At 36.0% G+C, this 27,766-nt stretch overlaps 3 protein-coding genes and 1 long non-coding RNA gene across 7 annotated transcripts in view; 2 read left to right on the forward strand and 2 right to left on the reverse strand.

The window, feature by feature from the left end:
* Nucleotides 1-9: 9 nt before the first annotated feature.
* On the forward strand, nt 10-527 carry LOC119766749. The gene is made up of 2 exons (XR_005277102.1): nt 10-151; nt 215-527. It is a non-coding gene; the product is annotated as an uncharacterized LOC119766749 (long non-coding RNA).
* A 4,407-nt stretch (nt 528-4,934) lies between these two features.
* LOC6036343 (V-type proton ATPase 21 kDa proteolipid subunit) lies at nt 4,935-6,439 on the reverse strand. Of its 4 annotated transcripts, none has more exons than XR_005277297.1 (3): nt 6,303-6,439; nt 5,527-6,219; nt 4,935-5,451 (listed from the first exon to the last, which is right to left on the reverse strand). XR_005277297.1 is itself a non-coding variant. In XM_038254424.1 (2 exons), the coding sequence occupies exon 2, from the start codon at nt 6,206-6,208 to the stop codon at nt 5,582-5,584; it is 627 nt and encodes a 208-aa protein (XP_038110352.1). In that variant the 5' UTR covers nt 6,209-6,219; nt 6,303-6,439; the 3' UTR covers nt 4,935-5,581. The 4 variants fall into 4 exon arrangements, 1 of the variants encoding a protein (XP_038110352.1); XR_005277295.1 differs by having other exon boundaries at nt 5,523-6,219; XR_005277296.1 differs by having other exon boundaries at nt 4,935-5,454; nt 5,523-6,219.
* A 356-nt stretch (nt 6,440-6,795) lies between these two features.
* Nucleotides 6,796-9,443, reverse strand: LOC6045913 (zinc finger protein 436). The gene is made up of 4 exons (XM_038254422.1): nt 9,282-9,443; nt 7,984-8,785; nt 7,835-7,894; nt 6,796-7,781 (listed from the first exon to the last, which is right to left on the reverse strand). The coding sequence occupies exons 1-4, from the start codon at nt 9,305-9,307 to the stop codon at nt 6,825-6,827; spliced, it is 1,845 nt and encodes a 614-aa protein (XP_038110350.1). The 5' UTR covers nt 9,308-9,443; the 3' UTR covers nt 6,796-6,824.
* A 4,133-nt stretch (nt 9,444-13,576) lies between these two features.
* Nucleotides 13,577-27,766, forward strand: part of LOC6036339 — a 36,514-nt gene continuing 22,324 nt past the window's right edge. Inside the window, exon 1 of the mRNA XM_038255268.1 lies at nt 13,577-14,214. Within this exon, the coding sequence (XP_038111196.1) occupies nt 14,151-14,214 (64 nt within the window). The 5' untranslated portion in view covers nt 13,577-14,150. The remainder of the gene's footprint in view (nt 14,215-27,766) is intronic.

Consider the following 27,766-nt stretch of genomic DNA (forward strand, 5'->3'; position numbering starts at 1 on the left):
CTGTCAGAAACTCAGAAAAGCCCAGGGGGGCTGAACTGTCAAAATTTCCCGTAGCACTCATCCAAGCAATATGGCCGCCCAATGTTATTGTTTTGAAAATGAAATTGGTGATCGGCTTAGAAAAGTTTTCGGATTATCGGTGTATCGAAACGTAATTAATCAGCAAGGTAACTTTTCAATAGCGCAATAAATTAACCAGCAATCAATGTTTCAGGTGTTTCCGGCAAGCGAACCATGGATACAATGTTTTCGACGCTCCTCCCGTCTGTGTTGCCCTTGCACCTGCATCCTGCATCAGCCGTACACAGCTTGAAGAGCACTTCCGGGGCGAAAAGGATTAAAGTAACAGAAGCTGCAGATTCAGTCCTCAGGAAGCGTTCGGAACTTCTCGTGCCTTCTGTCTAAACATCTCGGCCGCGTTCAGAATCGCGCAGACGTTCATTGATAAAACCAGCCATTTGCCTTCTGTTCAAGTGAATCTCGTGCTCATTCGACACTTGCGGGCCACCTTACAGCAACGCCCGAAAGAACTAGCTGTGAACAGCCAGAATCACCCGGTGCACCGGCAGCATCTCGTCCTCGACGAAGAACGTCACGTCCGAACGTACGACATGCACAGTGGAGGCTGAATCAAACAACGCTAGAAAAAATCATAAAAAGCATTGAAAAACACTTCCCCGGCTTTCTCACAACAATTTCAATAATAAAAATCATAAAAACATTGAATTGTACTGTTTTCATTATCTCAATCTCTTAGTAAATCAAAAAAAGTATTGATAAAGAGGGAAAATGTGACCAAAGTTCAACTTTTCTGGTTTTGTACCTCAATGCAGTTGAGTAAAAACCTTTATTTTTGTTTTATGTTGCTCAATTCAATATTAAAACTGCCTAAACCTGCCTAAGCAAAGTATAAAACTACAAATGCCGAAAATTCTGTTTGATACTTATTATTCCTGTGCTAAATCCTTCGAATCGTCACTAAACCCATTGAAACACCCAAACATTTTATTCACGAGCTCTAATTCTTCGAAAAATAGGCAAACAAAAATGATTTATAAATTGAATTTCCAACAATAGAGCGTGACAAAACGTGTAACATTTGCCCTATTTTAAACTTTTTTGGGGTAAACGATCCAAAAAGTGGGTACCAGGCTGGTTCCATAACAATAACGCTGCGTTTGTATTGGTTTGACAGTTCGTAGAAGCCCCCTGGAAAAGCCAGAGAAATTTCACAACGAGGCGACATTCGTAAACTACGCAACAGGCACAGTGCGCTGTGCTCAATGTGAAGAATGTTCAAGGTAAGCAATTCTACACGAAATGGGTAATATTCATAAGAGTTTATTATATTGTTTAATTAAAACTTTGTGATGTTTTTTTTTTGTTGTCCAAAAATCCATTTTGCATTATGGTTTCGTTCAGAAAAGTCTTCAAAAAAATTCGGTAGCTGCCCATTCAATAATGGTATGTATTATGCATAGAATTAATGTTTGATCGGATTTGGTATCTCCAGCAAAGACTCCGGGTAAGACTCTTATCGACGGTAACATTTCAAAAGGCATCATGTACATTTTGACACTTTCTGGGTTATTGTATATTCTGAAAGTACTTCTAATAAGCTACCTTTCCCCCAAAAATGAGCAAAAGTTACTTTAGTAAAGTCTGTTTAATCATGATTTTAAATAAAGTAACATAAACAAAATCTCTGCCATCAGCAGTCCCTGTTTATATAGCCCTGTCAACCTGTCAAAAAGGCTACATAAACCTCGTGACGAAAAAAAAGCAACATGAAAAAAGCGCCATGTACATTCGGCGAAGAAAAACGAATCATAACAAAGCGCCCCCCTCAGTGACAGCAGGGTGATATCGACGTTGGTGATTTCAAAAGAAGTTATGTTTGTTTTTCTCAAATAAAATTACGGGAATAATGTTTTATTGAATATGGATGATCAAGTATCAACAAAAGCAACGTTTTTCATCGTTTGTTATCATTAGAACATCTTATTTTGCTTTTATATAAAAATGGTAATTGAAAATGGATGCTCAACATTCAAATGCGTTTTTCTCAAAACGCATGGTTTGTACATGATGCTTTTTGAAATGTTGGCATCGAAATGCATAGAATTAATGTTTGATCTGATTTGGTATCTCCAGCAAAGACTCCGCGTAAGAATCTTATAGGTAATTATTTATTTTTTATTTTATTTCCAAAATGTAAAATCCTATATATTGTAAAGTGCTCGGATCGGGTTCAAAATTGTTTTCCGATGTTACGCAAATAGTAAAGATGGCAAAGAAGCATTTTAGAGAATTAAAAAAAGGCTTAGATTTCCACGTAGATTTTATTTTGGAATCATTTTATACAGAAAATATTAATTTTCAAATGAGCAACTCTGCACGAAATCGGTCTTTTTTTTATTAATTTTAATTTTTGATTTTGTTAATCCGGCTGTAACTTTTTTGGTGCTTTCGGTATGCCCAAAGAAGCCATTTTGCATCATTAGTTTGGCCATACAATTTTTCATACAAATTTGGCAACTGCCCATACAAAATTGATATATGAAAATTCAAAAATCTGTATCTTTGAAGGAATTTTTTGATCGATTTGGTGTCTTCGGCAATGTTGTAGGATAAGGACTACACTTAAACAAATTTTGGTGATTTTTAATTTCCCTTTTTTGATTTGCAAAAAAAAACACTATTTTTGTCCACTTTTGTATTTTTGAAAAGCTGAGAAAATACTCTCTGGTTGGTCACTTTTTCGTTTGACACTTTTTTAGTTTGTACCCCGTTGGTTGGTCAAAGTCAAACTAAAAAGTGACGAACTGTCACTTTTTACACGGCGCTCACGCACACTATCAAAACAAACGTTTGATAGTGTGTGTGTGAACTCCGTGTAAAAGGAGTGTCAAACTAAAAAGTGACCCCGTTCGTTTGACAACCGTTGGTGTCAAACCAGATTTTGTTTGTTGATTAGTTTGTTGATACGACCCTTAGTTGCTGAGATATTGCCATATAAAGATTTAAAAACAGGAAAATTGATGTTTTCTAAGTCTCACTCAAACAACCCACCATTTTCTAATGTCGATATTTTTCGTGAAATTTTCCTATCCTTTTGAAAACAATTTTTTTTTTTTTTTTAAATGATTTGCTACTAGTTTATGTCTATTTTTACCGGAGATATTCCGGATTTCGTCGAAGTCTGCTTATTTTCTTTTTCTGGTGTTTTAAATTCTCTACTATTTTCTTTAAACAATATTACAAGCAAAACTTTATTTTAAAATGTTCATCCAAATCGTTAATATTTTTTACAGGGTTGTAAAAATATCAAACTTTCAATTCTCAGCGACTTCAATTATCATGCCCGAAATCTCATTTCCACACTTTCACAGCTTTTTTTCTCTCTCATTCCCGCATTCACAATCATCCCCCATCTCAACAGAGCGTTACCACAAAACAAATTTTTCCACCGATAGTAAACGGGACATTATTTCATTCATTTGGTCGAAGAAAACAAACAAATCTTTGGTGAGTTTTCGTGAGCGAGGAAAGGGAAGAAGTAATTGAAAGTGAATGCTTTTGCTGGGAATCACGAGATAAAAGAAGAGAACTCACAAACTATAGTGACGGTCACTATGCCTTCTGATATTTTTGTGCAAGAATCATCAAATTATAAATCTTTTTTTTTCAATCATTTACATATTCATTCAACACTGACAACTTCAATGAATTTTAGTGTTACCCAGACACGAGATTTTCTTACAGAATTGGTTCTGTAAGAATCCTGCTAGAATGATTCTAGCAGCACTGTTAGAATTCTGTAAGAATTTTGCAAGAATTTTCTAATAGAAAAATACTGCTCACTGATTGGTTGGAGTTAACCGGTTCAAATCATGTTTGAACAAGATTAGTTTACACTGTTTTTTTTTTAAATTTCGACCACGTTTTTTCGCGAGAAAAAACCTCCCCGCTACAAATTTCCAGGCCGTTGGAAAGTGAAAATCAAACTTTTATTATGCTGCTTTAGAAGTGGCAACACCGGATGTCCACCCCGGAAGTTCGATCTCATCGGAGTAGCTGGTTAAACTTCCATAGAGCTGGCGGACATTTTGGTAATCCGAGCTAGGAGGACAATCTGGAGATCCCGTCGGAAATCGAACTTAGCTGGCAAATTAAAACACTACGGTTAGGTAAGCCATCACTCCCACAATTCCGGCAAAAGTTGCGAATAGATTTTTTAGGCATAATGAAACTCAACCTATTTTTCCGCTCTTTACAGGCATGGCTCTGCAGTTATGGCGACATCCAGACCTCGGATCTGGAGTCCGGATTATCTCTTCGGCATCTTGGCCGCGACATCGTCTTCAAATAATCCCAACCCGCGTTACTTGGAAATATTGGTAATGAAAAACCGAGAGTGTTGCCGAAGAATCAACAGCCGCCTACTACACCAAAAGTGATGTGACTAATCAGACCAGAAAACGAGTTGTAATCTAGGTTGTAATGAACATAAAAATAAATTTTGTTCGAAATTAAATTGTTTAAATTTATCCAACAATAAAATTCCGACAAAATTCTAGCAGGATTCTAGCAGAAAATTTTGCCGTTTCATTCTAACAAAATTCTTACAGAATTCTAGCAGGATGGCCTGTCAGAATAGTTCTAGCAGCATTCTAGCAGGGTTCTAACAAAACCGGTTGCTTTCACCGGATTCTGCTAGAACCGGTTATTGCATTTGAGCTAGAATTCTCTGAGAATTCTTGCAAAGATCTGGCAAAATGATGGCAGCGTTCTAGTAAGAATAATTTTGATCTGCTAGAATTCTGTAAGAATCCTGCGAGAACGCCGTGACTGGGTATATTCTAAAAAGGACGAATATAACTGGGATGTTTCTCAATATTCCAATTGAAGTAAATAAAATACAAACTCGAATAGTTGTGTGACGTTCATTGAACATTTATTTCATGATTTCGCGTTCGGTTACATCTGAATGCGCGGGATTTCCACTAACGTTTAAGTGTTTTTTTATTTTGTTTGTTTCTTTAAGCTTATACAATATTTAAACCATCTTTAATTTAAACACACGTTTGTGCATTAAACTAACGCAAAAATATGAAAGTAAAAACAATAATAAACAATATTTACCAATTTACACATCAAGATGGGGGGTTTGTTTACTTCTTTTTTCAGCAAAAAAAAATATCCTCGTTGGAGTTTGAATAAAGACAGAATATATATTAAGTTGACGTTGCTCGAAACTTTAGCAACTTCTAAGTATTTTGAAGATGGTTCCGGATGTTTGTTGTTTGGGTTGTGTGTTGTGAGTGTAGATAGATCGTACTTCTGGAATGGCCTTTGAGAGTAACACTACTTTTTTAAGATAACTCTTCTTGCTGCTGCCGCCCTTCACGAGCCACTTTTGTCTCATTTCTGTTTCGGTAATTTAATACTCTGCTGAAATTAATCAAGTTTTTTTTTGGGTTGGAATTTGAGATCTTCCCGCCGGGATTCGAGCAACTCACCCACATTTGTTCTGGATCCTCTCTCTCTACGGTTATTTTGGTACTTGTGAAGGGGGGATTTACTCCTTGTCGCCCATCTTGACCTTCGAGGTCATGTAGATGCCCACGATGAGTCCGAACAGACCGATGGCCGAGCCGAAGATCTCGACGATCAGAATCTTGACAAACAGTGCCGAGTTGGCGGCATCGGCCAGGGCCGCACCGGAACCGACAATGCCGACGGCGATACCGCAGAACAGGTTGACCAGACCGACGGCCAGGCCAGCGCCGAACATTACATAACCGGAGAACCAGTTGTTGTTCCGGATGTTCTCGTTAGCGACGATCGTGGACCAGGAGAAGTTCTCCAGCATTCCGGATAGGACGATGGCCGTGATGAGACCGTAGATGGCGACGGCTTCGCAGAAGATGACGGAGATCAAGTTCTTGGTCTTGATGCGCGGGGCCTTGACACCTCCACCGACGATGCTGACTCCGGTCGTGTGAATTCCCATGGCCGCTCCGACGACGGACAGCGCAACGGCGAACGCGATGCCGAGGGTGGCCCACATGTACGGGGACGTCTCCTCCAGGAACCAGCCGACGCTGACGCGCTCGCCCTTGCCCGTGAGGACATGGTACAGGATCAGGACCGTCGAAACCGAGGTCAGCGTTCCGACGAGGGTGTACCCGAGAGTGTAGCGCATCGTGTGGCCGTCTGCAAACGATAAATTCACCTTAATTACACTGTCTGGGGCGCGTTCGACACCGGTGGCCACGGAACGCAGCGGGAGAACCTACCTTCTGGTCGATTTTCCAGCAAATTTACACACAATCAGTCAGTCACTTGATCCCCCGTGTATCATATGACCCTCCTCACTGCGAAAAGAAGAAAAGTGACAGCCCGAGTGACAGTTTGGTGAGAAATCGATATTTTGTAAACGTCGTGTACACGGAAAAGTAAAATAACTGAAATGACGAGCTGGCAGCAGCGCCACCCTGTAGGCTACTAGCGCAAGCTTTTACAGGTCAAACTAGCTAGTCGGGAAAGTCAGATGCAGTCAGTGTTGTTGGTGATGTTAAATTAAATGAATCAGCAGCTTAAAAAAAGAGCATCGTTAATGCTACAAGGACAAGCATAATGACGAAGAACTTTAGATACTTGAATAGCACGTCCCGAGATAGGAAAGGGTGTTTCATCTTCGGGCGTTTCATTTCGCTTCACAAAGTTGTGGATTGCTTCTCCGTAGAATAGAGGAACGAAGGAATTTCTCAGCAAAATCAAGCACAATCGTTTACTTTATCCTTACATTTATTATTTCCTCATTTCGCACATTTCACCTCAAACTTGACAACGACCTGTCCGGTCTCCGGAACCACACTCGACGCCAGCTCCACCAGCTGCGCATCGCCTCCGATCTCCTCAGGGCACACATCCCCGGTTATAACCTCCACCTCCTCACTGACCTCCAGCTCCGCCTCCTGCACCAATCCGCTTCCATGGCCCAGCATGTGCTCCTTCAACGAATGTGCCCGCACAAATGTCTCCCCGCAAACAGTACAACCGAACGGCCGCTCCCCCGTGTGAATCGTCCGGTCGTGCACGCGCAGATGCTCCTTCTGGTTGAACGATCGGGGACACTTTACGCACGGAAACGGACGCGCACCGGTGATGTGGATTCGCAGGTGCACTTTAAGCGATTGCGATGTGCTAAACAGCTTGTCGCAGACCAGGCAGCAGTACGGTTCCTCCAGGCCAGCGTCCAGCTGAGCTTGGGCGCGCTCCGGAGCGACGAGAATCGCCGTTTGATTCGGCTTGCCCAGACCGTCCACGTGAACGCGCTGAATGTGCTTTGTGAGCACATCTTCCCGGATGAAGCTTTTCGGGCAGTTGAGGCACTGGAACTGCTTCCGGTCGTGGCTCTTCATGTGGAACTTGAGCAAACGGGCGCTTTCGAAGTGGGTGTAGCAAATCTTACAAACCAGCTGTTCTGTGTGCTTCAGCTCGTGGGTTTTAGCGGCTCGTTCCGATGTGAATTCCTTGGAGCAAATGCTACAGGAAACTTTGGACGGCTTGAAGTGAACGCGGGCGTGACGTTCCAGATGATGCTTGTCATAGAATGTTTTAGGGCACAATTGGCAGGATAAGTTCCGCTCTCCTTTATGACGTTTTTCATGAGCCTTCATGTTTGAGAGATTCATAAAGTCTCTTCCGCAAATGCTGCAAGTATAAGGCTTAGCTCCGGAGTGAACTCGAAGGTGTTTGGTCAAATTACAGGCCTTGAAAAATAATCCAATAAATTGAAGAAATGCTTTGTATAGAAATATCAAACCTGATTGAAGCGTTTCGAGCAAACTTCGCACTGAAATGGCTTATCGTCGATGTGAGATCGCTGAAATGAAAAATAGATCGATCCGGCTTAACAAATATTCACAAACAACGAAGTTCAACAAATTACATGTCAACACTTTCGATTCTTACCTCATGGGAAAGCAGATGCGCTTTGCAGATAAATGCTTTATCACATTTATCATAAGTGCAGACAAACGGCTTATCTCCGGTGTGCTTCCGAACATGGTAGACCAAGTTACTGCTCTGACTAAACCCGCGATCGCAGTGCGGACACTTGAACTTTTTCTCCTTTTTGTGTACCCGCATGTGGTCCTTCAAATAAGCCACCTCCTTCCCGCAAACTTCACATTTGGAAAGCTTTCTTGGTTTATCGAAAACCTCTCTTTTAGATTTAGGCTTTTCCTCAGCTTCAGAAGATTCTTCATCATTTTCATGATGATCGTCCCAATCATCATGCTCCACTTGATCCTCCTCAACCGCTTCCAACAAGTTATTCAGCTCCTTTCTGATCTCATCGACCTGTTCCGTAACATTTTCAACTCCAACCTTGGCTTCTTCCAAGATTTTCGGAACTTTAACCTCCCGAACCTTGGGAACCTCCACAACTTTAACCGCCTTATTCTCTTCCTCAACCGCCATCGGATCCTCCAAACACCCAAACGGATCATCATCCGGCTCTACGCTCCTCTTAACCTTCTCCACAACGTACTCGCTACACCGAGGCTTAAAACTCTCATCAAACTGATTAATGCGATCGTGACAAAACTCGCAAACCGGCGAAATTATCCCACATACGGGAACCACCCGTACATTTGTACATTTGAAGATTTTTTCCAGCAGGCGGCTGTTGTCGGAAGCGCAAAAGATCGACTCCATGGCACCGCTCGTGCCGTCGCAGATTTTACACCCGATTTCCTGCTTTTCGAAGGGGCTGAAAAATTGACAAGATTATTGTAATTTGTTGTTTCATTGGTCCAGGAAGAAACTAGCAGGAAACTAATTTACATTTGATTCAAACTAACAAATCGAAAAATGCTCGATAACTTAGTATGATCGATTTGGAATGATACGCGATGTTCTACAAAGTTGTTTCCCAGAACAAAACCTACAAGAATCTCAAATTCTATCAGTAAGTAGCCCCTATAATCAAAAAAATACTTAAAGATAAGCGAGAACCCGTTTAATTTTATGTCAGTATTGATTGTTATTTCTATGGCTTCTAAACAAAATGAGAATGCAATTTTACATGATTGGTATAAAAATATCTATTTTTTTTTTCTTTGAAAAAAGGTCCTTTAAGCATATAAAACCTACCCTTTCAAAAAACATTCAAATATAAACTTTTGATTTTGTAATTTATCAAGTGAAGGAAGGTTTGTTATTGATGTTTATGTTTAATTTTAAAAGATGTTTCAAAATATGCTTACCAGACAGTGGATTTCATCAAACTCATCTTTAAATGATTAAATGACACGTGTAAAAAATAGTTTTCAACTGGAATTTCCTTAATCCTTAATTATTATCGTAAACTTTAGGTACTTAATTTATGTTAAGTTACTTTTTTGTTATGTTTTTGAATTCATCTGTCAGTTTAGTCAAACAAAACAAACAAAGAGGTAGTCAAAGGGCACGTTCTTTTACTACGAAACACAAATATTTTTCCAGGACCACCCCCTCCCGCACCGCAACAAATTTTCCAGAATGTTTTGTTAAGAGAGCGCACCCCCCCTCCCCCGATTCCCTTTTGCGTTACGTCATAAAAGAACGCTCCATCATGACACATTGAAAGGTGGTGAGTTTCTGCTGTTTCTGCTATTCGCCGCAAGAGCTCCCCGTAATAATTTTGTCTGAAGGAAGTGCACGGAAAAAATAAGTTGCATTTTTTCTTAGCACTGTTCAAACTTTTCCTTCTTCTTCTTCTTTTTATTAAAAACTACTTTTTTTTTTAACAAAAAAAACAATTTCACAAAATTCGTTTTTTTCTGTTATTTGTTTTTTTATATGTTTTTAAGGTTAGTTTAAGGGACAAAAACAGCAAAAGTTGGCTTTTTTTAAAAAAAAAAAAGAAATTTTAGTCGATTTTTTTGACAACCGTTTTTAATGCAAAATTAAATTTGCAATCGAAAAGTACAAAACAGATTGTTCGATAAAGTGAACCTTGTTCAAAATATAACAACCTATGGTTAATTTAGCTGAAAAATTCATTTTTTTTATCAATTTTCTATGTTTTAAAATGAAACATTTTACAATTGTTTTATTTTCAATATTGAAAATTTGACCATTCCCGCATAGTCAACAACCATACAGTCACCATTTGTCGAATGATTTTTCCTAAATGATCTCAATAATACACCAAATAGGGTGCAACCGTACATTTTCCATTCCCCAAACAATCCTACAATTTATTAAATAGGTCGTTAGGTAATGTTACAATACATTTTTACAAGGGATTTTTTTCGTGGATCATAGTCATACCCTACCCCAAACTGTTCAATTCTTATTTTATGTGAACCGTACCACAAATTAATAAAATATGATTTTAAATGGTGAACTGCTTTACCGACACTTACCGACATCATTTGAAAAGGGAGGAGCCAAAAAATAAACTTTACAAATGTTCTGGGAACTATGCATTTAACGGGAATGGTAAGTATATGATTATTAATGGCGAGCGTTTTTTTTTTGTAATGTCCGGGATTTGTTACCGCTTGATGATGATGTCTCCTGTTGATTCTTCCGTGGTGCTGCCGCCTTATCTAATTGAGCTATCTCAGTTACATTACGTTTGGCGTTTTAAAATGCATTTTATTATGAAATGTGGCCTCAAAATTTATCATAAATATATCGTAACATGTATGGTAGAACCATACAAATAAATTATAGACCAATCACATGGCGAACAGTTATCGTTCTGATAATGGTCAATCAATTGATTAAATTATTTGGACTTATAAAAATTATCACGAAAATAAATTAGCTTTACATACAAACTATATGGCAAACAGGTATATCATTCCATGAATTGTTGAACAATGGTTTGAATTGTTGGGACTTAGGAAAATTTTCGCTGAATTCAGGTATATCGTTCCATGAATTGTTGAACAATGGTTTGAATTGTTGGGACTTAGGAAAATTTTCGCTGAATTCAGGTATATCGTTCCATGAATTGTTAAAGTATTATTTGAATTATTCGGACTTAGGATTTTTTTTTTTGCTGTACATCAATTGGCTCAATCATACAATACCTGTTTCAAATAATCCTAAGCGTTTGGCGAACAGTTATATCGTTCCATGAATTGTTGTACAATTGTTTGGATTATTGGGACTTAAGAGTTTTTCGCTGAGCTTCAAGTTGGAAATACTACGTCGGCTATGGTACCCTTATGTTTTAACAATAGCTGTTCCGAAAAATCCTTACCATATGGCGAAAAGTTATATTTCTCCATGAATTGTAGAACAATTGTTTGAATCATCGGGACTTAAGAAAATTTTCGCTAAAATTCATTTTTGGCTCAATCATACAAAAACTGTTTGAAATAATACCAAACGTATGAGGAATAATTATATCGTACCATTAATTGTTGTGAAATTGTTTCAATTATTAGGACTTAGGAAATTTAGGAAATTTTCCGCTTAGGTTTCTTTAACTAAATCATACCGAGTATCATAACTTTTATCATACCGGCTACAGTACTATTATGTTCTAAAAATAGCTGTTTCGAACCATCCTAATCGTATGACGAATAGATACCGTTCATTAAATTGTAGGAAAAAAAATCAACCATTCGAATATGTCAAGATAAGTGTAACAATTCGGGAAATAGTACCATTTTAATTTTGTTATATGGTCGTGACATTATATCAACAATATCACAAATGGTAACCATACCAGAAATAATTTTCTTATGATTTCGACAGTTTCACCTTTGGTATTTGATTATGCGGGTTACCTTCTGAGATATTGATACTAGAAAAAAGGCTGTTTGTATAAGACTTAAAAAACTAAAATTTATGGCCACTTTTTCTTTTATATGCTGTATTTTAGCAACCGTAGGTTCAATCTTCAATGTCTCTTAAGCAATTTAATTATAATTTATCTCAAATTTTGGAAAAAAAATATTTTCAGAAATGAAAAATCATGGACACTATTTAAAAATATCGAAAAACGGGATTTTTTTCAGTCAAAATTTAATTTTAATTGGGTATTTCTTGAAAACTGTTCACTTTAGCAAAAACTTTTTAAGTTTTTTCGATTGCAAATTCGATTTTACATTAACAGTCTGCTCGCGATGTCTGATTTTTCTGTTACAATCTTATTGGATATAAACTCCCATATAAACTGTCCAGACCGTTAAAAAGTGAAGAAAAAAAACAAAATTCGAGTAAGATTTCTAATTCTTAAAAACAAAACAAAATTCAAATAGTCACGGCGGCAATATAATTGTCCATATACCTTTCTATGGCCCAAAAGAATTGAGGGACAAAGATATTTTTTCCTGAATAGTTATCACCAATACCTACAACTTTGCCGAAGACAGCAAATCGATCAGAAAATTCTCGAATATTTACGTAACATTTTTGTATGAACAGCTGCCAAAAATGTATGGTCACTTGTATGGGTGAATCAATGACACAAAAAAAGCTTCCTTGGTCATCAGTTTAGGCTGTTGCAAATATTTTTTTCGTCATTTTTTCAACCCCTTCAAAATCGTCTCGAAAAATTAGGGGGCAAAACAAAATACATTTTTTAAATAAACTCCAAAATTTGAATAGAATTCCAAGTGCATTCCTCTGGGTTGAGACTAATTTTTAGCGTGTTCGGCTTTATTCAAAAATCATTTGATGAATTTCAGATAATTTTAGATGTACGAAATCGCCAAAAGTATAATATTTTGCTAACATTTTTATCAACTGTTATGTAATTTAAATATATTTTTTCTCCACCTCGATTAGTCATGGGACAACAACTTTTTTTTAATGTTTGCATCAACCTTTTTTTAACAAAATACATATAAATTTTATTGTAAAAACTAAAAAAAAACTGAAAAATATATTTATAAATTTCATAAACTTAACGCAGTTTTATTTTGATTACTGATAGAGTTTTAAAAAAGTTTAGATTTTTATAATGAAACACAAACTTAAAGGTCCATTCACATCAAACCACACAATCCCACGACATCAAGTCTCCATCCAACATCCTTCGCGCGAGAGTCAAAACGAGAGCAAGAGTTCGGATTCATTAATGTTTACCCACACTCAAATCCTGCGATCGCGATTCATTCAGTCGAATGACTAACTGAACTGCCTGGCGGAACAAAAGAGAGAGTTTTTGGTGGGTGCACACCCCAACAAACAGGGTCGATCGCATACACATAAACCATGACCACACGATCCTCGCACGAAGAAGGGGGATGAATTTACGTTTGGTTAGAGATGGTTGAGTTTGGGGTTTCGTATTTTTTATATTTTGTATTTTCAATTAGAATGCCTTTTGAGACAAAATTTAAATTTCATGTATTTTTAAAATAAATTTTAATTAAAATTTTCAACTTAACTATCTCTCCCCCCAATCGATCACCATTCATGCGGGTCTCTCAATGAAAGGCGAGAGAGTCTAAAACACACGATCACCAAGCGCTGCTGCTGGTGGAGACCCATTGATGATCACCACGACTGACTTTGGACCCACGTTTCGTTCGGCGCTCCGATCAGTTGCAGTTTCGTGCTCGTCGGGGTGTGGTGTGCTCAGCTCTTCGATTCTCTCCAGCAGGTGGTGATCGTGTCGCGTGTTCCGTGCCCAAGTCTCAAGGCTAAATCTTGAGCAACTCGCCGAGAGTGTAAAATTAAAAAGTTGTTGGCGGTTTAACACACACGAAACAAAAAAAAAAGAGAAGTAAATTCCGCCGCACAATTGTGGCTGGTGTTCCGACAATCACAACCTCTTTTGTGCGCAAAATAAAAGTAGGAGATGATTACATTTGGCTGCCGTCGCCGTCGTCGTCGTGTGTGAGGAAAAAATTGAGAGGAAAATAAAAAAAAAGTTTGAAAAAACAAGCGAAACCCAAAAAAAGTTAAAGTGGAGGAAAGAAGAGAGTTTCATATTTGTCCGAGTTGTGGGTCGAGAAATGTGCAACATTTGAGGTGATTCCGAATCTGGCACGGCGCGATTTTTTTGCTGGATTTCTTCCTCTTCATTCATCACATTTGGCCACGGCACAGACCTCGATCAATTGACCCTCGGGGTGGGATCTTCAACACAGCACACAACACAGCCAAGAAGTGATGAGGTCAACATGAAGTTCCTGCTGCGAATAATTGGATTACTGCTGATGCTGTTGGCGTTTGACGCTGCGTCATGTGAGTATAGAGAGAGAGCTAAACCTTAAGCATCGAGGGTAGACCTTAAACCGACTTAACCTTAAGCCGATGATGCTCTGCTGCTGATATTACACAATCCTCTCGCGCCAAGGCGAGTTCGTCGTGACATTTGAATTTGTGTACGCCAAACCGTCTCCGAGCGACACATACCTTAAGTAACCAAGATCCGTCGCTTGTGGGACAGGTCTACAAATTGGTCCAGAGAGAGACCTGAACGAGAGTGAGAGTGAAACACGAACACGCTCCAAGTCAAGTCGAGGCGACGACAAAACGCCTCCACCTTTTATTTGAGCTGCTTATTTTGGTGCGCGTGAATAGCTCACTTGCTTTACTACACGCGCATATCAGCACCAGCGAACCACGTGCGTGTCTGCTTAACCAACCGCAGCAGCAGACAAACAAAATGCCTGGCCAGAGCCTGTATCGGATTTGAATTTTTGGAATGTTTTTTTTTTCTACTCCTGCAACAAAAACACTTGCGGTTTTGTTTGCGGAAAGCAAACTTAGCCGTCCTACGCATCTTGCTACAGTTTTGACATTGTTGGTAGTTGGAAATGGTGACGAATTTGACACACTTTTGACTGTTATATCATTTAATTTTGTTTTTAATCACAAAAAGCATCGTAACATTTTTGCGAGATAATGTTCGTTGATGTCTTATCAACAATTCTTTAGATAATTCTTTCATAAGTAAGACAAAAAGTAAAACTGTCTTAAATTTGGCTTATCATTTCGATAAACGTCAAATTTGTTGAAAAAGCTCATCCGTGGCCTGGACTTTTACTTTGAAAGAATTCTTTAAAAAAATTCTGAGTGGATTAGTTCGCCACTCACATTTTTTTTCTATATAAATTAAAAGTTTGAACAAATAGGTATAACTGTTGCAGCAGTTATTCAATTTAAATAAAAATTTAGAGTAAGAAAAGAGAAGTTTTCAATATATTTTTTTTGTTCAAAGTAAAAACTAAATATTTTTATAAAATGACTTTACATCTTTTTTGTACACAATTTTGAAGCCACAACATTAAACTTTTACGTATTTTTATGTTTCAAAAGAAACAAAAAAATCTTTGTTTGATTCAAAAATGCAAAAAAGCATCATCCAAAGTTGACGAAAAACAATCAAACACTCAAATTTAAATAACTTAGGTAACAAAACTTGACTTTAAATAAGAAAATAAATAAAACCATATAACCTATTAATTTTTTTTTTATTTTCTAAAATTTTGTTTTTAAACTGATAACAGACCAATTGGGTCCTAAAATGAAGCTTAGATTGCTGATATTATTGTTTACAGCGATAAAGCTTATTTTTCTGAGTACAATGACCCTGTGTACTACCACAAAGAGTTCAAAATGGATTTTTAAATCAATTTTGAAAAATTAACCTCGCGGTCCTTCTTGACAGGAAAGCTCTTACTTGACAGCTTGTTCCAAGGGGACCATCGTTGATCCATCGAAAAAAATTTTAACCGTGTTTTTTACCGTTGTACATAAAAATTTACATAGGGCTTTAGTACCCAATTGTTTCCAATATGCGAGAAAAAAATAGTTCTTAAAACTCATTTTTCACAAAATATAAACTTTAAGAATCTGTTTTCTGAGCAAACATCAGTCCGTTCAAAAATGTCAAAAAGATAAATTTTTAGCTTTTTTAAAACTTTTTTTGCATTGGTGCTTTTCTTTCTTTTTTGTTTTTTTAAGGGAGCGTTAAGTACGTAACGCAAAATTTGGGATTTTTGCCCCCTTTGTAACAAATCGTAACAGATGAGCGAACCCCCCTACCCGCATAAGATATTTTTTTAGTAAAAAAAATAAAAATACAAAAATAAAAAAAATCAGCTTTAAGTGATAAAAAGTCAAATAAGCAGGGATGGAATAATCGCGAAAAAATCAATTTCGCTTGCGAGCTTTCTTCACCCGCGAAAGAGAGAGGAGGCAAATCACCCAAAAGAAAATCTTTCCCGAAATTCTCCAAGAAAATCAATCTACTGTTGATTTTTTGTGAACTTCCTTGTCAGCACCACTTAAAGTCATTTATTTCACTTTGTTTACACACATTGCCCATCTACAAAATGTGACAGGTCATTTTTCGACGTATGACTTAACACTTACAAGTGTAGTAGTAAAAAAGATGTTCCGCAGAAAAATCGAGATGATGATTTTAGTAAGATTCTTTTTACCGATCTTTCTTGCGCGAGAGAGGAGAACATGCTCCCTTCGGATTTTTTCTCTTGATGAATATTCAAAGATTTTTTTTTATGATGACTATTCCATCGCTGCAAATAAGTATGAGATTTTTTTCCGTGTACACTTTTTTAACTGAATTAGGTTTTACAGTGTGACGTCACGAGCGCACACGCACACACATTTTTACTGAGACACACGTGCAAAAAATGTAAACAGTGCAGCCAAGCTGTCAAATTTCTAACCTCAAAACCGAGTCGGCGTAAAACAGGGGTGCCCAAAGTATGGCCCGCGGCCCATTTTGAATGATCATGTAAAATAGCCCGATGACCACTTGTAAAATGATTTTATACTTTTTTTTAAAAATTAAGGTTTATTTTAAGCTTTTTTATGCTAATCTTTTTTATTTTTTGTTAATAAAAAATATCTTATGATTTATCAATATTTTGATCCTCACTTTAGGATTATAATTATATTATTTAGGGAATAATTTGTAATTAAAACAATTTCACACGTTTCAATGTGAGTGAAACTAGTAAATATCGTCAAAACTTTTATCAAACATTTTTAGAAATATCAAAAAAAAGTTCAAGTTTGTCTTAGGTAGAATTCTGTAATAGTTGCAAAAATAAAAGTTTTCTTTATTAATTTGCAAGTCATAATGACCCTTTTATGAACTGACCCTCAAACTTACATTGTTCTTCCTTAGGGATTCGAACTCATTATAGTTAGATAACGAATCTGATTGACTATCAACTGACTCAGGCAGACAAAATGTGGAAATCTGAGAATCAAGTTTGCAGCAAATATTTTACAAAGCTTTCGTCGATCAACCCACCCCTCCACCATTATTAAAAATTGGCTCGAAAGCCGGGAGCAAAAATATATTTTCAAAAAACTTTAAAAAAATGAAATTTAAGTGCATTTAGCTGAAATTAATTAAATATGCATTCCTTTGCATTTAAAATCATTTGAGCATGTTTGAGTTAATTAAAAATAATTTGAATTTTAGTAAATTTTCGATGTAATAAATAAATGTTGTTTCGCTTTTTTTTTGAAAATAATGATTGCAGGTTAACTTTACGGAAGCTTAAATCATTTTCTAAAAATTTGTTTTTTCATTGAAATGTTGAAATTCTGGATCTCAACGATTTTTCATTAGCCACACTTAACTTATAGATGAATTGTTCAACATGTAATGTCACCACCATTTTCGAAATATAAAAACAAAACTAATTTTTTTTTTTTTGAAAACACAAGTACAATCAGCTAAAAACTTTTTTTTTTAAATACCAGAAACAACAAAATCAACAATACCGATAGAAACCAGTTATTTTGTGGTTTCTATTATTTTGAATAAACTTTTTTTTAAATAACAGAAATGTAATCTTTTACATTAAAATAACGTAATTTATTTTTTTTTACAACCTTTTTTGTAAATTTGGCCCGCAAGCTCATTTGAGCTTTAAATTTGGCCCGGCCTCCAAAAACTTTGAGCACCCCTGGCGTAAAACCTAATAGAGTTATCTAAGCCCGAGCTCACGCACACTAGCACCCCATTTGTTTTGCTGGCGGGTACAAAATTTAACCTCAATCTTTTTCGTGTACGTACACGCAATACATGCGCACGTAGATAACTCTATAGCAGCCCGGGAGCATGTTGACAGCACCAATACAAACTGCAGCGTACCCTTTTTTGTGGGCCTAAGATGGCGGCCTTCGAAATTATCTAGCCAAATATTTGAAAATGTCGAATAGTTTAAATTAATAAATGTTTTGCCTAGTTTTGGTTTAAAACGACAAAATAAGCATTCTGCAATCATTTTCTTAAAAAAGTTGTATAGAGATAGGCCATGTTCAAATATTATTCAAGAACAGAGAAAGATTCTCATATGAACATTGAGTGGCGTATTTAACGGACGAGCTCCAACGAGGCTCACGTTGCCATCTGTCGGTGTATTCGCGCAACTCACAAAAGCTGTCATCTTAGGGTACGGCTGCTCAATCAGAAAATCCTGAAGGTACAGATTTTCTTATATTTGAAAAACTGATTATGCAAAATTGCATCTCTTGACGTAGAGAATGCATGAAGAAATTTATATTTAAAAAAAATAAAGAAAAGTAAATTTGTGAAAACGTAGAGAATTGTTGTATAATCGAAAGGACAAAGGGTCGGAGTGAGAAATTTTTTGCATTCAAACATTTTAATTTTGTATGTTCAAAATAAGGAGTTTAAAAAACTATTGCGAGATATGAAAAATCTATACAAACGTTTGGTTGTGTGTAAACTCCGTGTAAAAGGGGTGTCAAACTAAAAAGTGACCCCGTTCGTTTGACAACAGTTGGTGTCAAACCATCGGGGTTTGAGTGTAACCGCTATAACTGTTTTTTTTTTCTAATATAATTTACATACAAATTTAAAAAAAAAATTGAGCGTTACACGGCCTTCGAACGCCTCCACCTCCCCCGCCCCCCAACTACGTTACGTAAAAAAAGAACGCTCCCAAAGGGATTCAGAATGTTTAAATCCAAGATGGCGGAAAAAATGGCGATGATGAAAGATTGTAAAAAGGCATTTTGTAATGTAATAGTAATAATCAACTCTATTCAAATTTGACTAAAACGGGGTCGCAGAATGCGGATATGGGGAAAATGCAGGGAAAATTTATATTCCTGAAAAACAAATTAGCAACGCTGCTTTCAATAGTTTTGTAACATTTTTAAAATTCAAATACATATATTTTTTGTATTGCTTCAAACCAATTTTTTTCTTGTCTCGGTTCATTTTGTGAGTAGCTCTTTAAAAAAGTTTTATGAAGAATTGATAAGTAGTAAGTAAGAAACATATTTAAAAAAATATCATGTTCTTCCAATAATTTATTCTTGTTTTTGTAATGCTTGGCCGAGTTTCTTCTTGTTCCGTCAAGCATTTTGTGAAAAAGCAATCCTTCTATAAAAAAATGTATGTGCAAATATTTTCACCGGCACAATTTTCATCAGCTCTCAGATAAACATCTCATCTCAACTTTTCGATTAAATCTCTCTCACTCCAAAGTATGTGTGCACTTTGAAGCTGCTTTTTCACAATACCTGCATCAAACTTCAAGCAACGTTTTCGAGTGTTTGTAAGAAATCATTCGTCATAAGAAAGAAGAAAAAAAACTCTTATTACAATGTGGAGTAAGCGCCGCACGCGCCACCAAGACAACACAACACCCAGTGGCAGTCGATGTGTTCGCCAGGGTGATGCAATTTATGCTCAGCAAGTGAGCAAGTACTCGCGCCCGAGAGATGATGCTCGAGGAAAAATATTAAGTAACTTTGGCCAAACATTTGGGCGCTTTGTTCACTCACGCCGACGGGGGATTGCACTTTTTTAGTAAGCGTTTGCTTTTCTCGTTTCTCAATCGTGGTTTTTCCATTAAATTTATCTGGAGATCCTCAATCTAGATAAAAATAATGTTTAATGTGTCTGCCATAATGGTCGAAGTGTCAAACGCGAGGTGATCGTTTATGGCAACTGTCATAACGACCGCCCATTCGCCGCTAGCTGGGATGGAAAATATTTAAAGGTCGTTCACGTTGTCTGGTGGTGAATGCACTGCGAAAAATAAGCCAGATAAAAGCTCGCATAAAACGTTTCCCACGACGAAGCGTGTCAATGTCATCGCTGCGAGCAATAACTCTGCTACACTCTAAATTAAGATGCTGGTGGCGGTGCTGCCATAAATCAACACACTTTTCTCAGGGTTCACGCGAGCTGAGCTGAGCGGCGGAGGCTGAGCCCTCTACAGTGATGTAATGCATTCGCGTTTGATAACCAAGTCAGACATGTTTCTTACGTCGATCTTCAACCCTTGGTTGGAACTCAATGGACCGTGTGGTATGCAAATTAGGTTCGTCGCAAATGTCATAGTGATTCCGTTTCTAATTTTGGGACGAGCAGACCCCAGTTTTGAATACCAATACACAGAAACCGGAACACGAGCAAATTCCGAATTAATTCGATTCACCCACTTCCAGTAATGCACACACAGAGTCAGAGCCACACAACTTTCATGCACTTCAACAACAACAAAAACATACAACGAAACTCAACAGTGTGTGTGAATTAATTTGTTTTCACTTTTTTACAGTGTGTGGAGGGGGTTTTATTGATTTTCTATTTAAAATTGAAACGCGCGCGATTAGACGGCGGCGGCGCGAATAACCGGTGGCTTTTGCCGGCTTTGCTCGGCACGTTGTTTGGGGCTAATAAAAGTGGCATTGAACGTGGTAATTCGAACGATGTGTGAGGCAAAACTCTCGTTGCCGATGTCTCGATGGCGTGGTGGCGGTTTTCCCAAAGATTGCGAGCAAAAGATGGTGCAAAAGCGACGAATTTCACGAAAATTTGTTCGACTGCACTTGGCTTTTTTTGTGAGATTGTGCCTTATTCGGCTGACAGTTATTTCTAAATTGTATTCTGAGTAAAAAATAATTCGAAACCATGATTTAGAATGGTTTAACACCTAGGTTCAGGTTTATTTTTACAGTGTAGTCAAAGTACACGGATGAATGACAATGAAAATCGGAGCCACGAAGAAAGACAGCCAAAGAACTCCTAATGTAAACATCGACTGACGTGAGCAGGATAGTATCTTTGTTTACAAACTGAAATTGGCCCATTGTTTTACTTAAAGTTTTCAGATTTCATGGTACGCTTTGATCGTGGTTTCCAATTTCATGAGCGCTTGTTCACGATTTAAGGAACCCATTTTTATCCGTGTAGGTTGAGTTGGAATGCCCGAAATGTCAAAATTACGCAGTGGTACCAACATTACAAAAAAAATATATATAATGGCATGACAGCCACACTTTTTTTCTAATGTTGGTACAACTGCACGATTTTGACATTTCGGGCGTGCACCATTCGTAACGCCATCTTCGCTTAAAAATCTGGATAGAAAAAAAATCTAATATCATGACGTTATCCCCAACATTTCACGTCAAACCAAATCTGCCCCCGAAACGGGATTTCCGTCAACCGTGACGCTGCACAACAATCAATCATCGATTTGAACCCTTAAAGCGTCAACTAATTGAATTAGCCCCAAAACGGCACTCAATAATCATCACGTGCTCCCCAAACAATTTGACGGCTCGTTGTTTTTGTTCATCTCACCGTTCGATCGACGCCCAAGGGCCAATACAAAAACAGCATCCGCCGTCCGAGAAATGGTGGAGGCAACCGAATCGGGTCTTAATTTTTGACACCTGGCGGAAAGACCCCTGCCTGCAGGTCTGCCAAGCTCAGTCAAGCAATTTAGTGCCGAAACGGCCTTCAAAGCGGTTTCAAGAGGCGGTTCAAAAATCATTAGCGAAACGAGCCAATTATAGACGGACAGTTGCCCAAGGACGTTTCGGGGTGTAGAGAGTTCATTTCCGGCACTAGATTTTTGATCGCGACAAGCTGAATTAATGTGGGTAGGGTAGCGTGCTGCATGTTTAGTTTAAGACAATTCTGGACTAAGTTGTCCACAATTACCCTTCTGAAATATCAACCACGACGCTGCAAGATTTACGAACGAACCAGTTTTATGCGCGCCGGCAAGATCGTTTCTGGTTGGTTCATGTAATACACGTTGAGATGTTTAACTTGCTTTGCAGAAATGAGGTTCCACAGAACTTGATCTAGACTGAAGGTTATCCGGTAATAACAAGAGCAAAATTGGAATGGCACGTGATTGAAGAACTCGCAGAGCTCTCTGTCCTTGAGGACAAACCAACAACGCAAGCAGCAAGTAACTTCAACTAACGGATGGGCGACAAACTTGATTTTCAATTCGTTTTAATATGTATGCATGCAAGCATGCGGGAAACGATAAAAGGGTAACTGATTTAAATTATTTTTGGGCAATTACAGATAAAAACAGGATTTTTCCGGAAATTTTGCACTCGAGAATAACATTTCAGAAGGGCGTAAGCTATTTAAATCATTGTCTGTGTCGTAATTTAAACGTTGATGTATCTCGAAGCATCGTATCAAAAAGGGGTCAAACACAAACTTGTAGGAAATTGGACGGGCTTTCTGAAAAAAAAAAAAATACACTGAAAGAAAAAAACAAGAACACGATTTTTTTCGTTCTTTTTTTGTGAAATTGTTGCAAAAAGCCTAAAGCTATTTTTAAGTAGTCTAAACATCAAAATTTTTAAATGCGAATTTTCCATACTGACTCCAGATTGACCATTGTCTTTGTGAAGATTTATCGATTTTGAAAATACAAATGTCGAAAAAATAGAATTATTGGCCTATTTGCCTTCCTCATCTTACTGAGGAAAGGCTTAAAAAATCACTCGAAAAAAGAACTTCTTAATTCGACCTCGTAGACCTACCTATCTGTAGAGAATAAGACCAAGATAATAATTCATGCAAAAAAAGAACTTAAATGAATAAATTAATTTATGGAAAGTAAGACGAAGAAATGAATTAAGACCGTTTCAAATGTTAAAGTCGAAAATCGATTGTGCTTGGTTTGCTGAAAAGCAACGACGACGCACATAAAGCGAGAGCACCATCGTGTGCCAAGAAATTGGTCAGCAACGTGTACACACGCTGTATGAGTGTGAGTGCTTCGTCTAGGTTGGGTCTGCTGCGCAACGTAAAGCTTTGCTAAATAAAAGAGAGAGAAATTAGAGAGAGAGATAACGAACGAATGCGACGATGGCTGAAAAGCTTTCGAACGTCGTGTCAGAATCGCGCGGCGCGGGAGAAATGAAATGAAAGAGTCGTAAGTGTGAGTGCGCTCTTTGCATGATCGTGGAAAGTGGCTTTTGTCGGGAAGGTCTTCAGTCTTGTTTGCAAAGTTGTAGCGAACGGTCGTTTGACGACATTTTTTAAGTTTTGGCCGTGAGTTTACCACATGGCGCAGTCGATAGGTACGTATGGTGAGGATTTCAATGGAAAAAGAAAGACAGAGAGAGGAATGGAGTGGACGAACCCCTCCACAGCGCAAAAAAAAATCAGTTGACGAACGCCTCAACTGCACCAAATAAACAAAAAAACAAAAATGAGTTGACGAACGCCTCAATTGCAAAAAAAAAAGAAAAAAAAAATGAAAATAGTTGACGTACGCCTCAACTGATCACATATAATGTTGACGAACGCCTCAACTGATTTCTGAGCGTGAATCAGATAAAAAAAAAAACGGGTTGATAAGAAAACTTGAGAAAGGGTTAATTAAGAACCTAAACAAGAAAATGGAGTGGAAATGTTTTTTTTAAATAACACGAACGGAAAAGTTCGAAGAGAGAATGCAATGGACATTGATTTTGAGATTTGAAATAAAAAAAGTGATTTCCATCATAAAAGAGCAACAACATAAATTGCAATGAGTTTGGAGAAGAGTTGATTTGTTTTTAACAAAAAAAAAAAAAAAAAAGATGATTGCAATAATTCAGTATTAATTTGGAAATTTCAGTCAGTTCAAGGAGGTAATGTAAGAAACTGTGGTTGTAGAACACAAATTTTCTTGAGATTATTAAGTAAAAGTATTTATTTTATTAAAAAAAAACAAATGGTTTGAAATGAGCACAAGAAAAGTGGAAGAGCTGAAAAAAAAATCGTTCGATAAAGCAAAAAAAAAATGATTCGATGGTTTCTGAAGAATAAAATAACAGTAGTTTTCTTTTTAATGAAAAGAAAAAAAAAACAAAAAAAGATGATTGCAATAATTCGGAATTGATTTGGAAATTTCAGTCAGTTCAAGGAGATAATGTAAAAAACTGTGGTTGTAGAACACAAGTTTTCTGGAGATTATTAAATAAAAATGTTTTTTTTATTAAAAAAAAAACAAATAGTTTGGAATGAGCACAAGAAATTGGGAGAACTGAAAAAATCGCTCGATACAGCAAAAAAATAAAAAAATAAAAAAATGATTCAATGGTTTCTGAAGTAGTTTTCTTTTAATGAAAAGAAAAAAAATGATTGAAGAAACTGTGGTTGTAAAACACAAGTTTTCTGAAGATTATAAAATAAAAGTGTTTTTTTTTATTTAAAAAAAAACAAATAGTTTGGAATGAGCAAAAAAAATGAAATAAATAAAATGATACGATGGTTTAAGAAGAATTAAATAACAGTAATTTTCTTTTAATGAAAAGAGAAAAAAAAATAAGTTTCTTTTTCTCAATAACAGGAAAAAGGTGGTGATTAAAATAGAAAGGAAACAAGAAAAGTGAGAGAGCTGAAAAAAAATCGCTCGATACAGCAAAAAAAAAATGATTCGATAGTTTCTGAAGGATTAAATAACTGTTGTTTTCTTTTAATGAAAAGAAAAAAAAAACAAAAAAGATGATTGCAATAATTCGGAATTGATTTGGAAATTTCAGTCAGTTCAAGGAGATAATGTTAGAAACTGTGGTTGTAGAACACAAGTTTTCTGGAGATTATTAAATAAAAGTTTTTTTTTTATTTAAAAAAAAACAAATAGTTTAGAATGAGCACAAGAAAATTTGGAGAACTGAAAAAATCGCTCGATACAGCAAAAAAAAAAATAAAAAATAAATGATTCGATGGTTTCTGAAGTAGTTTTCTTTTAATGAAAAGAAAAAAATGATTGAAGAAACAGTGGTTGTAAAACACAAGTTTTCTGGACATTATTAAATAAAAAAAGTGTTTTTTTACTTAAAAAAAAACAAATAGTTGAAATGAGCAAAAAAAAAAATGAAATAAATAAAAATGATAACAGGAAAATTGGTGATTAAAATAGATACGGGTTAGTGAGAAAACATAAGAAACGCTTGATTGAAAACCCAAACAAGGAATTTAAATAAAAATGATTATTTCTAAATTTTTATTTTTTCCCCAAAAAGAAAACAAATAATTAAGAATGAGCCAAATTAAATACGGGATAAAAAAAATCGCTTAAATTTTTTATTTATATTTACACGCTCAACGATTGAAGGAATTCAATAACAGTAATTTTATTATGATGATAAAAAAAAGGAACAAAATTATAAAAAAAGAAGTATTTTTCTCAAGAAAAAAAAAGTTTCATGATTAAAAAAACCGGGTAGTAAGATACTATAAGAAACGGTTGGTTAAAAACCAAACAAAGAAATTAAAATATATATATATATATTTTTTTTCTTAACAAAAAAAATGGGACTCGGTGAAAATTGAAAAACGGCAAAATTTTAAGAGAAAATAAAATAGACGTTAGTTTTGAGATTTATGCGCCTTTATCTAAACATTGGATTGAGCTTCTAGAGAAAACTTAAATAAATGGGTTTTTTTTATCGTGAAAGAACAACAAAACAATTGGAATGATAATCGAGATGATAATGGAGAATTCTGAATGGAATTGTTGTTGGAGAAAAAGTGGAAGTGATTTGTTTTTCACAAAAAAAGACGATTTATATTATTCGGAGTAATTTTAGAAATTTCAGGCAGTTTAAGGATATAATATAAGAAATGGTAGTTTGGAAACATATTAAAATGATAAAAAAACAAACAGAGAAGTGATTTTTTTTCCCTTAGCGAAAATCAAACAAAATAATTTAAAATGATTTTTCAAATCATTTTATGAAGAAAATGTAAGAAACGGTGGTTGAAAAACACGTTTTCACGAGATAATTGAATAAAAGTGCTAAAAATAAAAGCAGAACAATTTGAAATGATACTTGAAGTTTCTTAGTTGTGTTCCTGTAGGGCAGCGATTCTCAACGGGGGTAGTGGGCCTACTTGATTCACATGGCAGGGGGTAACGGCCTACAAGAAGGTTGAGAATTGCTGCTGTAGGGAATAAAATAGAAGATTTTTTCTCAAGCAAAGAACAAAACAGAATTGGGGATGGCAAAAAAAAATCGCTCGATGTAAAATATGAAAAACGATAGATTAAATATTTAAATAAGGAAATAAAATAGGAACGATAAAAAAATCTGTTATGTTTTGGAACATTTTATCACGTATTGAAAACAAACCGTGAAGTTAAGAGCGAAATAAGATACGATGGTTTTTTTAATATACACGCTTAATGATTGAAAAATTAAAAAAAAATATATATCATCAAAGCAAGGTCAATTTAATTTTGAATTATTCTGAAAGAAGAAATAATGAGAAACTATTGTTGAAATTTCTGTCAGTTAAGGATGAAAATGGAAAAAGAGACTTTGGTTCTGAGATTCATACGCTTTAAGGATAAATTAGAAAAAAGACAGAAAAGTATGAAGAGAAAAGGTAACAGTCGTTGGTTTAGAAATATAAACGCCTTATGTCAGAACATTGGACTGAGCTTCTGGAGTACATTTAATAAAAGTGGTTTGTTTTATTATAAAAGAGTAACAAACTAATTTGGAATGATTTTGGAGGATTCTGAACCGATTTTTTTTTTTAGGAAATAAAGTAAATTTGATTTGATTTGAATTTTTCACAGCAAAACAAAAACCCATGATTTTGGAAATTTCAATCAGTCAAAGGAGATAATGAAATAAACGGTAGCATGGAAACCTACCTTTCTTATATTTATTTATTGAACTGAATTAATGTTCGATAACAGGAATGAGTTTCTAAAGATAATTTAGTGAATGATTTTGAAAACAAGAAAAGAGGTATAAATAATTTTGAATTATTTAAAAGTTTATTAATTGAATTTCTGAATGAAAAAACAAAATAAGCGTTTTTTTTTCACAAGAAAAGAAAAAAAAACAAAAGGATTTAAAATGATTATGGAAACAAAATATTGGACAATGTTATAAACAATAGAGGTTACTAACCCTAACAAGAAAATAAACTGCAAATGACTTCTCAAAAAAAAAAAAACAAAACAAATCGATCTGCGATGATTTTGAACATTTTGTCACTTTTAAAAAACAAAATGTAAGAAACGATAAGGTTCAAGGTGAAAATTTAAATGACGGTGGTTTGAAATCTACACGCATTATGTATGATTGTTGGACAGAGTTTCTAAGGAAATTTAATAACATTGTTTTCTTATCATGAAAAAGGGTAACAACTAATTTTGGAATGATCTTAAATGAAGAAATAATTTGGAATTGCTTTGAAATTGTCTATAAGTTGAAAAAATACGTAAAAACGGCAGCTTGAAAATCAAAACCTCATAAGCATTGAGCAGATCAGCAGAAACGGGAAAAGCAGGATTAAATTAAATAGGATTTTCTCCAAAATTTTCTGAGTGACTTTGTAAGCATGTAAGCAACAAGTTTGGAAATCATCACTGAGCAACAAAACATGAATTTTGTGCATCAATAACAGGGAATGAGATGAATATTTGAAATCCAATAAAAAAAAAAATCCAAATCAGATAGATTTAAATATAACAGAAGAAGATAGTAAACTTTGAAAAGT

Source organism: Culex quinquefasciatus, chromosome 2, assembly GCF_015732765.1.
Source record: "Culex quinquefasciatus strain JHB chromosome 2, VPISU_Cqui_1.0_pri_paternal, whole genome shotgun sequence".
In the NCBI taxonomy this organism is placed as follows: Eukaryota; Metazoa; Arthropoda; class Insecta; order Diptera; family Culicidae; genus Culex; species Culex quinquefasciatus.

Coding starts and splice junctions, on each gene's coding strand:
- LOC6045913 (XM_038254422.1), bottom strand. CDS start 9,307: ATGAGTTTGATGAAATCCACTGTCTG. Junction 8,786..9,281: donor TTGATGAAATCCACTGTCTG/GTAAGCATATTT, acceptor TCAATTTTTCAG/CCCCTTCGAAAAGCAGGAAA. Junction 7,782..7,834: donor GCTCGAAACGCTTCAATCAG/GTTTGATATTTC, acceptor TTATTTTTCAAG/GCCTGTAATTTGACCAAACA.
- LOC6036343 (XM_038254424.1), bottom strand. CDS start 6,208: ATGCGCTACACTCTCGGGTACACCCTCGTCGGAACGCTGACCTCGGTT.